Source organism: Drosophila obscura, unplaced genomic scaffold, assembly GCF_018151105.1.
Source record: "Drosophila obscura isolate BZ-5 IFL unplaced genomic scaffold, ASM1815110v1 contig_96, whole genome shotgun sequence".
In the NCBI taxonomy this organism is placed as follows: domain Eukaryota; kingdom Metazoa; phylum Arthropoda; class Insecta; order Diptera; family Drosophilidae; genus Drosophila; species Drosophila obscura.
Window position 1 is genome coordinate 1,438,347 of NW_024542890.1, and position 11,513 is coordinate 1,449,859.

General features: G+C 49.0%; 2 protein-coding genes across 2 annotated transcripts; both read left to right on the plus strand.

Annotated features, from left to right (window-relative positions):
* Window positions 1-3,777: 3,777 nt before the first annotated feature.
* Window positions 3,778-4,729, plus strand: LOC111070413. The gene is made up of 2 exons (XM_022360929.2): window positions 3,778-3,984; window positions 4,055-4,729. The coding sequence occupies exon 2, from the start codon at window positions 4,067-4,069 to the stop codon at window positions 4,727-4,729; it is 663 nt and encodes a 220-aa protein (XP_022216621.2). The 5' UTR covers window positions 3,778-3,984; window positions 4,055-4,066.
* Window positions 4,730-9,472: 4,743 nt separating this feature from the next.
* Window positions 9,473-11,510, plus strand: LOC111070448 (clusterin-associated protein 1). Its single transcript, XM_022360988.2, has 3 exons — window positions 9,473-9,675; window positions 9,768-11,201; window positions 11,279-11,510. The coding sequence occupies exons 1-3, from the start codon at window positions 9,654-9,656 to the stop codon at window positions 11,386-11,388; spliced, it is 1,566 nt and encodes a 521-aa protein (XP_022216680.1). The 5' UTR covers window positions 9,473-9,653; the 3' UTR covers window positions 11,389-11,510.
* Window positions 11,511-11,513: the final 3 nt, after the last annotated feature.

An 11,513-nucleotide genomic window follows, 5' to 3' on the forward strand; every position in this document is an offset into this window, starting at 1 on the left:
CACAAACTCTCGACTCAAAAGCCCAAAAACTGAAACTGACAATCAAGTGAAATGCGGCACGAGCCGGTGGGGGCGGGGTCCGAGCAGAACAGCAGCAAATTGCTAGTGTGTGCGGAGTGTTGTGTGTCCCTCGAAGTTGGGCTAATAAATGTGAATGGGAACGGGAATGTGAATGTGTATGGATGCGGCTCCGACAATGGGAGACAATGGCCAAGGAATGGACAAGCCAGTGACAGTGGACAGGCTGGAGCGGGCAAGGACGTGGCCAATCAAATTTCCTCTAAAGCAACACATAACCCATAAAGAGCCAAGTGTTTGATGTCCTTTGTCCTGTGTGGGCCTTGTCTGACCCGAGCAAAGGTGGAGAGCAAGTAGCCAACGGGCTCCGGGCAGAAAGTTTCCCAAAAGCGAATATCATTCACGTTTATGTCGGTTCAGCTGGGCAGAGTAAATTATACCAAAATTAAATTTAAAATTAAATAAATTAGATAAAGTTCTTCAGAGTTCTTTAAATTAACACGAAACTCCATGAAGACTGCTCATCAGGATACACTCTCACGATCTCTGACCGTATAAACCGTAAATTGTGCCATGGAAACAGCAATGGGGCACGTACATATGTGCATATGTGCAAGCTATGTACATGTTTATGTACTATGTCCAGTGCCTGGAGTCAAACGAGGCTGCGTCGCTAAGTACTTTATCACAGCTGACCCTGAGGTGCCCACCGACACTGCCACACTCCTTAGAGTATACCAAACACACACACACACACACAAACACACACACTCCCGCTGGCAGGGAAACATGCAAACAGCAGCAGAGCGACAGATGGAGAGAAAAAGGGAGTCTGGGAACATCTCTCCCAAACCAAACCAAACCAAACCCCCTCGGTGTGTGTGCCTCCTGGTCAGTGTCTGTTGCTTGTCATTTGCTGCTTCATATTTCTTCATTGCCATAATGGAGCCTGGATACAGAGGGCAGGCAAATGCCACAATGAAAGCACCAAAGTGGCCCAACGGGAAAGCAGAGGGAACACGTAAAGGGAACACGTAAAGGGAACACGTAAAGGGAACACGTAAAGTATTCGCAGCAGAGAAACAACTTATTTGGTGACCCCCCCACTCGTACTCGTACTCGTACCGCCACATCAACATGGCTCTTTAGCACTCCTTCCATATGGCCTACTGGCAGACAATGCCCGAGACCAGTGGAGTATCCGTTTGGGGGAACGAAAAACAAAACAAAACCCGTAAGAACTTTGCCAGCTCAAAGGGCACAGGGGCTGTATACTCGTATTAGTTTTAGATTTATATTTATTTTACTTAGACTAAGATAAATTAATAAATAATAATATTAATGGGTGCCTACAGCCGGAGGCCTTTCGAACTAGAGTATGTGCATTTTGTGTGCAGAATTATCTGATGTTCATAAAAGATTACCTCATCTAGCGGATTTCCATGTCTGGCTGCACCAGACAGGCCTCTTAGCGTATCCACAGCGAGGGCGCTGCAATGAGAGTCGCCCTTGAAAAGAACCCATAAAAAAGCTCAATAGCAGAAGAACTTTATTCCGTCATTGTTAATGTTAGTGGAGAACAAGTTGGCATCCCAGAAGTCAGCTAAGTTGACCCTTGAGAATTGCTTGGGAGATACAATAAAACATTGCGCATAGCAAGTGGGCGGAAGAATGCCAGCTGCTTGGGCACATCATTGCCTGGAAGGGAAGAGCAGCAGATAATCAGAACAATAGATCCAGCCAGGAAAATAGGTCATCTCCAGCCCACTTCCGCGCAGCCTATCCCATCTCCCATATATCTCATCAGCCGAGAAGGCAGCACCTTTCCTTAGAGTCCTGGCAGCGAGGCAATTACAAATGGGAGGAAGGTTTATCAGGGCTTAAATACGCTCCACTGTCGCCTCTTATCTCTGGACTTGTGGCGGGCCACCGGGGTGGGGGTAGGCCATTCGGGCAAGGAAGTGGACAGAATCCAGTTAAGGGACTGTGGATTGCTGGCGCTGTGTTGTGGTGGACTTGTGGCCGAAGACGGATCCGAGGGCAGTCCTTAAGTACATTAAAATTAAATTAGAGAGCGTTGAAGACGGGCCAGGAGTATGGGGAAGCTACGAGCTAACCATATGGAAACCGAAACCCACTGCGGTGACGATGGAGGGGGGGGGGGGGCGGCTGTGGGTGAAGCCCACAATGGTCCTGTGGCCTGTGGTGCCATCTGTGGTCGTGGCAGAAGGCAAGTCCAAGCAAGGACACAAGTATCTGTGTCTCTGTGTGTGTGTGTGTGTGTGCTTATCCCTTTATGCGTGTGTTTATCTGAGTTAATTGCAATTTGCTACATCGGACCCAGAAATGAGTAAGTTAGTGGGCGATGAATGAGGACAAATAGGGAGCACTCGTGCTCTGCATTGTTGACTCTGGACGACAACAACTGAGGGGCGAGTTGCCACTAAAAGTTGCACAAGCTGCAGCTCTTGGGGGGGTTGGGGGGCCGAGGAGTGCAAAGGAAATCAAATTATATCACGGACCATTTGGTCCCAGGGAAAAGGAAGCAGAGAAAGAAAGTAAAATTGTCCCTCAGCATGGAAACGACCAGAAGGCAGCCGATAAATTGGATTATCAGACAAACGATATATATATCCAGTATATCCAGTATATATGTGTATATATATATATATGCCGGCGATTGCCTGCGGTTTAGTCTAAATTAATTTTCAAGTGCCTCCGACTGTGGCTGGAAATCTGAAGCCAAAAGACAAAAACGCCAACGAAAATCAAGCCAAAGCTTGGGGGAGAATTTGCAGAAGGCATCTCCCAGGGGTGAGGCAGAGGAAGGGCGGAGCTGAGGGGGTAACCGAGGGAAAATCTGATGCTGGGAAAACAAAGTGAGGAACTGAGTGGAATAGCAAGGCGACAGAAGCTCCGGGAGAGCAGCTGACAATTCAATTTTCCAAGCATCGTCCGCCTCAAGTGGACTAAACGGGGACAGGGACAGGGACAGGACACTGACCCGAGGATAAGACAACAACAAACCAAATGTAAGTGATACGGGAATCGGGATTCAAGAGCTTCGCCCAACAATGCTCCATTAGGCCAGGCAGAGGACCAACGATTAGAAATCACCTTCAACAATTCCACAAGCATTCGCTCAAGGACTTGCCACCTTCCCTGGGGCAAGAGGTAAGCCACAAAAGTGTTTAACTGGAGACTTATTGCCCCCACAGAAGGAACTGGTGCAGGTGGAAGCGACACCTCAAATCTTTAGAGTCTGCCGTCTCTGTCGCCGTCTCCATCTCCAGCTGCCATCGACACCAAGAGCCGCAAATTATCCGGTTCCCTCCTTTGTGTAACGAAACGAGAGGCAGGTTGCCCATTGAATTGTGTGCGTAAGCCAGAACAGAAGTGACATCCCTCTGTGCCATCATTGTCATTGTCATTGTCCCCCATTGTCCCCACTGTGCACTACCCACTGAGATGCAATTACCCATAACAATCGACAGCTGAACAACGCCTGTCCTTGATACTTGATAGGGGCACCCAGAACCAGAACCAGCACCATCACCAGCACCAGCTTGAGCCTGAGCTCCTCCCCCACCGGTTCCTGTTCCTTTTCCTGCCCTTCATCATTCACACCTTGGGCCCCCACGTTTAATGCCAAAAAGAAAAGGATTGCCAGCATAAAGTATGTTGACTTAAGCGATATCTATCGATGCTTACTACCATGCGACTCTGTAGTTCTCTTAGCTGTCATGACTCTTCGTAATTTTCTTCTTCAATAAAACACTAAAAATATAATCATTCTGCTGTCACTTTTCTCTGGATCAAGTAACAAAGCAAAAATTAATTTATCTGTGCTCATTCCATTCCCGGCAGTCAAAGTGTGAACATTGTGAGAAAAATAAAATCGAATTCCTAACAAAATTGTTAACTTCAAACTGAACATTGAATATCGTAGGCAAACAAAAACAAAATGTAATTCCTAACAAAATTGTTGGCTTGTCAAGTGGAAAAATAATTTTGTTTTCCTCAATTAATTATCCAGCTTTGTCGCAAAATGTCGGACGAGCCCATGGAAGAACTGCCAGGGGTACCAGCGAAAAGCAGAATAGTCAAATATACGGATGTCCTGAGCCAAAGCGAGCTGGAAGAACTCATAAAGCCAGTGGATGACTCTGACTCTGACGGTGATGATGGGGATGGGGATGACGAAGGGATCTCCAGTTCCCAGCACGAGCGCAACTGCAAAGAGTGGGAGAAGTTGTCAGCATACATCAAAATTCCACACCACTATATCGAACTGATAATGGAATCGAATGGTGTGGAGCTGCCAGCAAACTCCCAGAAATTGGAGTTTTCAATCCGCTCGATTCCGCCCGAGACCGTGCCCATCATGAATGAGGCGCTGGTCTGCGAGGCTGCTTTCCGCCAGGGAACGAAACACTCCACAGAATGGACCCTGGAAACGGATGTGCAGCAACTGGAAGCAGAGCTGAAGAAAGCTCGTGTCACACCATTGACGGATCATCTGTCCAGGTTGACTAAAAGCGGCCGCTACCCGCGCCTTGGAGGAAATCACGACAGTCAGTCGAAGACACTGCTCTCACCGCAAGTTCCAGCGAAAGAATCTCAGAAGAGTCTGCGTCAACGTCGCATAAAAGAGGCCTGCAAGAAGGAAGCACTTCGCCAGTGGCAGCAACTGCAATCGATGCAGAAATAACAAGTCGAATTGGTTCGATTCCAGCTGCTACCTAACTCAAATGTAACCAAAACAAACCAAAAGGTGCCGCAGAGGGGCCCAAGAAATATATTCCAACTGAGTTGGAGATCCACAAGCTGACACGAACAGAAGAGACCCGATCGAATACACATATCGTACACCCCTAAAACACATTAGCCCACACTAGAAAATAATATTGAATATCTGATTCGCCTGCTCCTGTTCCTGCTCCTGCGCCTGTACCTGTACTCGTGTGAAGAGCTGTAAGCCTGCGTGGAGTCAGCAGTGGACAACTAGTCTGATGCGCCTCTAGGATGCTGCACCCCCTTGTTTCTTCATGCAGCTTCGATTATCATGGCTGGAAGACAGCCAATTGGCATGTCTCTGAAATAATAGAGTAGCATTTTGTCTTACATTATATACAAATATATTTCTCGGATCTGTAAACAATGGGAAAACAATGGCGAAAATTCACAAAATTAGTTTAGAGCCGAGAACTAAGCAACTGATATGGAAATTTAGCGAAAAGAAAACTGAACAAATCGTCTGGGAATCGATGGGCATTCGTTTTTGTTGAAAGTAGTTTGGTACTTTGGGTGGAATCACGGGAAGCCTTTTCAACCGAGTCAGACACATGGCCTGTACATACATTCAGCAGAAACTGTGAATAAGTTATGACAGAGTGGCGCCTTCTGGGCGATTATTCATGACTGCCACATTAGCAGGTGTGCCCAAAGTGCAGCAGCAGCTTCCTCTGGCAGGAGCCCATCTGCATTCGGTTGCTGGCCCCAGCTCGTTTGTTCAATTTCACACCCAATTAAATTGATAAGGCCAAGGACACGTGTGCTAGCCGAAGCGGACTCGGAGAAGAGTTCAACGCGTTGCGGATGATAATGTTGACACTAATGAGGAGGATGCTGATGGTGATGCTGATGATGATGATGAAGCTGGGGGTCATATAAGGACGATGACGCCGACTGGCAGCCGCCGTCTCTGGGTCCGTTAACAATTTCTGACGTCTTGATTTATAAATTCTCTCCCTCCTCCCCCCTCTCCATTCATTCTCCACACCTTCAGTTTCCTCTCCCCCAACCCCCCACCACTCTTCCTATTCGTTTCTTTCTTTCTCGCTGTTCGTTGGTAGCTCCTTTGCTTCTTTTGTTTATTTTCTTTCTTTTTTCACTTTTTCTTTGCACAAAGTGAATTTTACGTTTGATCCCAAGCTGGGCGCAGGGGGCAGGGAGCAACAGAGTGGGTGTTGGTGTTGGTGTGCGAGAACTGCCAAAATTTCTAAATCACGCCCCGAGAACAGCAGAGAGAAAGAGCGAAAGTGGGGCAGCAGCACTCTGCAGCTGAGAACAAGACTCTCGTTCGCGGAGAGTTCAAGCAACGCAGCTGCTCCTGCTGCTGCTGCTCCTGCTGCTGCTCCTGCTTACGTCTCTTATGGTTCGATGCCATAAAATGTTATTATACACTTGAGTGTGGGTGTGTGTGTGTGTGTGTGTTTGGGTGTTTGGGGGTGTGTGTGTGTGTATCTGGGTGGGGGGTGGTAACCTGTGAACCGATGGACCTGTGCGAGCCAGTGCATAGTAAAAACTGTTTGACTTTCATGAAACATACTGAATAAATTCATCAAATGCAAGCAGCTTAAAAATTTAAAATCGCAAGAATTTTGTTATGGAATCGGTTATTTGAATAATCAAAAGGGAAAAGGAAAAGGAACTGGAACTGGAACTGAAAATAGAAAGGAGAACAAATATTTCTAAATCAAAACGAGAATTTCCATTTCCCGAGGGCAGCTTTTCAGCTGTTTCCTGATTCCTGCAGACGGATTTCTAATCAATTTTAACCAGGGACCGAAATCATAATAAGCTATAATTTAAAAATCACACAATAATACATTTTTTTTATTGATAAGAATTATTGTTATAAATTATTATTAATGATTATCCATAACAATTATGTTTGAGCGAAATAAAACTCAAAGTTAAATAATGAAAATATCATGGGGAACTGAGGAAGAACTGATACATATCATTACTAATTAAGTCAAAAGGAACGCACTAAACATTTTTTTAGGCAAATTTTAAAAATTTTGTTGGATTTGCATAGTTTATTCTTAGAGCAGTCTATTGGTCTATTTAATTCTTCTGTGCGGCTACTTTAAGTGGATGATGTTTTCGAGAAAAAAATAAAAAATAATCATCATTTACGGTCCCTGTTTTTAACATCTCTTAAACACTCGAAAGTTCAGCTTCTGTTAACTGTTGAAAGCTAATAGCAATCTAAAGATTTATTCAAAGAAATTCAAAGAGTTATCGAAACGGATTTATATTTGCTTTATATTCGCTTGGGATTGCGTGGGCAACAGACTGTTCGCTGCTTCACTGTAAGGAGGTGTAACGGCAGGAGTGTACAATCGTACGAATGCACGGTAGGTGATGAATTCTGTTGTGATAAAACTATTTTGTAAAGAATTTGTACAGATTATGGCAAGTTTGTTCCTAAATCTACCTGTAAATTTACATTAATGAGTTCTTTTGTTTATTAAAATATAAATTATAATTATAATTATATAATTATAGAATAAATATAAATATTAAATTTCTAGTAATTTTGGTTAAAAAACACTTCAGAACTATTATATGTATTTGACTTAAAAACTACATATTTCATTGAAATTAAAGACTCACACATAAATACAATACAAGTTTTATATAATCTTAGAAATTGTTTTTAAAATCTATTTTTAGCCTTTTTAACCATTTTCACCAGTAAATAAAACAAACAATCACTTTCCTATGAAATATTATTGGAAATGTTGACTTGGAAACGTCAACCTGTAACGGAAACCTGAAATCCAATGTTAATTTAATTTATACGAGTACCATGGGAAGGATATCGCTTAAGTATATCGCTTATGCCATAGTCCTAAAGTGCACTAATAAATTAAGAATTAATAAATACGTGAAGCGGTAAATTTAGAATCCAGGCCAATGGCATTTGGTTCACTGGAACTAGTTCTCTAATCGTCCGCCATTGTTCAGCGGACTCAATTCTGGACACTCAATCATGCCACAACACAGCCCACAAGCTAGGCAGAAGCGTCGAGTGCTTTGATTGAGCGTTACGCTTTAATTGCTCCATCATCGTTGTGGCATCGTCCCGGGCTGTGGCATCGCCTGGTGTACGGGGGCTGGACTGGGGTGCAGAGGGAATGCAGCTGGTGTGGGGTATGTGGGGATCTGTCATATGGTCCTGGGGGGGTCCATTGTTTGTGAATCGACGTGTGCACGCTGGCGACCATTGAACTTTGACGTGATGTCGTGCTGCCATGCTGCCGTGCTGCCGTCTGATGGGGGCATGGATGGCAACGACTATTTATGTGACCATGAGTGTGACGCGTGGAGGACGCACATGCCCGTAATTTGTTGAATGCAATTACTACTTACGGGACGTGGCGGGACGGGGCGGGACGGGACAGCCTTGCCATTGGCATTTGTAGTTGCTGCATTTATGCAGCAGAGGGAGAAACACCCAGGGGAGACGACATTTAAATTTGCATCGCTTAAAGTCGATCGTTTCTAGACTGAGGAGCTGCTCGTATCACTCGATGGTTGGGCCACAGTTGATTGCTCTACTTAGCTGAACTTGAATGAACGGGGGGCGCCCCGTTTTCCTGGCGCCCAACACGCCACATAATTAATTACCGCCATGTGGCAGGCAGTGCCTGTGGGAACCAGGCCGTAATAAAATCCAATGCAAGTGCCACTGCCACTCACAGGTGTGTGTGTGGAGAGGTGGTGCCAGTCGGCACGAGGTCGCTGCACCCACTCCAGTGTCACAGTGTCAGCGTATGAGGGGAGGATCCGCCAATATTCACCCATTCGGGTGTCACGGATGCGGACTACTAAAGCCAATCATGTGCTCGAAACCAAGGAGCAGGAGGAGCCTGTGGAGAAACATCGAAGCAGGGATTGAATGCCTGTACATATGTAGGTACATGTGACACCAGAGATACTACGGAGATCCTAACCAGCCATGCACTAGCCCATTAATTTATTCAGCTGACAGCAGTCGCAGATCGCCATGAAGCTGGCCACTGGGAACAGCAACTCTGCCATCAGACGTAGCATGAGGGCAGCTCAGATAAATGTGGCTATAACAGGATTGTGTGTACTTATCTGCGAGTATAAAGGAGTATCATCTGGCCACCAGAGTAACCACTGAACTACTACTACTACGATACGATACGAAAGGGCCACCGAGTGCATCGAAGTACATACAAACAGGCAAGCCAGGACTTATTACTTATGGGGAACATAATCTGTGGGAGAGACAACGAACGAATCCACCCTCCCACAATCATTTACCTGCATTTATTCTCCACTAATTAAGCTCCTCTTTTCATGGTCTGTGGAGGCTCTTCGTACTACACACACAAACTTCCAGGCAAGCTTCACTCCAGCAAGATCAGGCAGCGGGCGCCTGCTGCTACACCTCCCAGCAGCCCAGCAGCCCAGCAACCCACCAACCACCCTGGGGAATTGGAAAATCCACCCCTTGGCAGTTGGTTGTCCTGGTGAAACCAGACCAGAGCAACCGAACCAAACCAAAGCGAACCAAACGGAACCGAACCGAAGCGAAGCCTGAGCCAGAGCCAGAGCCGGGGGGTCAGAGCCAGGAGGTGGAGTATGGTTGCCTGGCAACCGTGTTGCATGAATGGCCTGGCCTGGCCCAAACAAAGGCGTCCACGCAGGCGACGCAATGAGGAAGAAGCAGCAGCGGCCGAGGGAAAACCACAACAAATGACACTGAGGAAAATGCAAATTGAATCGAAGGCAGCAGCAACAGCAGCAGCAGCAGCGCGTACACAGGTCAAGTCGTGGTCAACGTCAACCGTTGCCAGCATATAGCCCTAGGAATGTCCTTCAAGGATGTGCGCGGTGAGTCCGAAAAGGGGAATCCAGTCCCCCTTGTCTCCGGCAGCCAGCCAACCAACCAGCAACCAATGCCGTTCCCTCCTTCATTTGTGTAGATCTCGGGGAGCAGCTGAAGCTGCTGGGCTTTCCACGGGTATTTCCGCTGCAGTCGCTGGCCAACCAGCACGGCAGCCTGGCCAGCTTCCACATCGTGTCGGAGCTGCTGCAGTGGCTGGCGGGGCTCATGGAGCCCGGCACCGTGCTCTCCGGCGGCGTGGAGACGGAGGAGCAGCGGGTGCTGCTCGTGCGCTCTGCCACGGAGTTCTTTGTGACCAAGTCGGCCATCCGGCTGAATCCCCGCAAGCTGTACGCCGCCGCCGCGGTCACCGCCAGCGAGCTGCAGAAAATCACGCGCCTGCTGATTGCCCCCAGCCAGACGGAGGCGGAGCGCGAGGAGGAGGAGCGCGACCAGTTCCGCAGCCTCAACCAGGTGGACATCGGGGACAAGATGGAGGAGCTGCGCCGGGCCCGCGAGCTCTCCGCGGACCTCACCCAGCGCGGCGCCGCCCTCTACGACCTGCTGTCCAAGGAGCTGCTGCACAAGGAGTCGCGCCAGACGCAGGCCCAGCGGCCCATGGAGCTGCTCGGGGTGGAGCGAACCCTCAAGAACGCCATCCAGGCCAGCCAGCTGAAGCTGCAGTCCAGCCGCGCCCAGCTGGAGGCGGCCCGCGTCGAGCTGAACGCTCTCAACTCGAAGCTGCAGCGGAAGCGGGCCGAGCTGGAGCGGACCAAGCAGCGGCTGGAGGCGCTGCAGAAGATCCGGCCCGCCCACATGGCCGAGTTCGAGGAGTGCGAGAAGGAGCTGCAGCTGCTCTTCCAGCGCTACTTCCTCCGGCTGCACGTCCGCGACGCCCTGCGCTCCCAGCTGGAGGCGCGCACCAAGCGGACCACGCCCATCGCCTCGCCCATACTGCAGAAGACCGCAGAGAACTCGATGCCCTTCATACCGGAGGGCCTCATCGAGGACGACGACGACGAGGACGAGGACGACGATCTCGACGGCGATGACGATGAGGATGTGGGCGGTGGCATCGGTGGCATCGGAGGCGGGGTGGGCGGCGTCGGCTCCGGCGTGGAGATGGTGGTGAATGGAAGAAGCTTATTTGGCCTGGACGCCGAGATACCGGACATACGCGACGAGGACCAGCTGATGCGGCAGGAAAAGCGTCCCGGAACGGCCACCTCCCGCCTGAGACCCACCACGGGACGCAGTCGCAAGGGCACTGGAGGTGGGGCAGCAGGAGGACGAGAAGGACGAGGAGGACGAGCAGGAGGTGGAGCCAGGGCCGCTCACAACGGACGCAATGTGCCCGGGAACAGCATGCTCAACTCGCGGGACGACGACAGCAGCTTCGGCAGCTCTGACAGCGAGCTGGACATGGGCGAGATAATGGGCATGACTGGCATGGGCGCTGGCACGGGCGCCGGGGCCGGTGCCGGTGCCGGTGCCGGGGCCATCAGCATGGCCATGGGCGCTGCCGACGATGACTGTGAGTGCAGGCTGCCGGCTGCAGGACAATCCCATCCAAGTGTTAATTAATTCGTTTGCTCTACCCCTCTTCCGCAGTTGATCTGAACTCGATCGATGACATCAGCATTTCGAAGCTGACGGGCGAACTGCCGCTGCGTCCGAAGACGGCCAACAAGGCGGAGCACCACAGCGACGAGGATTTTTAGAGCCAAGCACTCGGCTATTTTTCTACCATTTGCACACCGGAAACCCTGGAAACTGCATCAATAATACATCCAAAATCGAATTCCCATTTCCAGAGTCAATAAATCCGAGCACCGAGTGTCCTCTG

Coding starts and splice junctions, on each gene's coding strand:
- LOC111070413 (XM_022360929.2), top strand. CDS start 4,067: ATGTCGGACGAGCCCATGGAAGAACTGCCAGGGGTACCAGCGAAAAGC.
- LOC111070448 (XM_022360988.2), top strand. CDS start 9,654: ATGTCCTTCAAGGATGTGCGCG. Junction 9,676..9,767: donor GTCCTTCAAGGATGTGCGCG/GTGAGTCCGAAA, acceptor TCATTTGTGTAG/ATCTCGGGGAGCAGCTGAAG. Junction 11,202..11,278: donor GGGCGCTGCCGACGATGACT/GTGAGTGCAGGC, acceptor CCTCTTCCGCAG/TTGATCTGAACTCGATCGAT.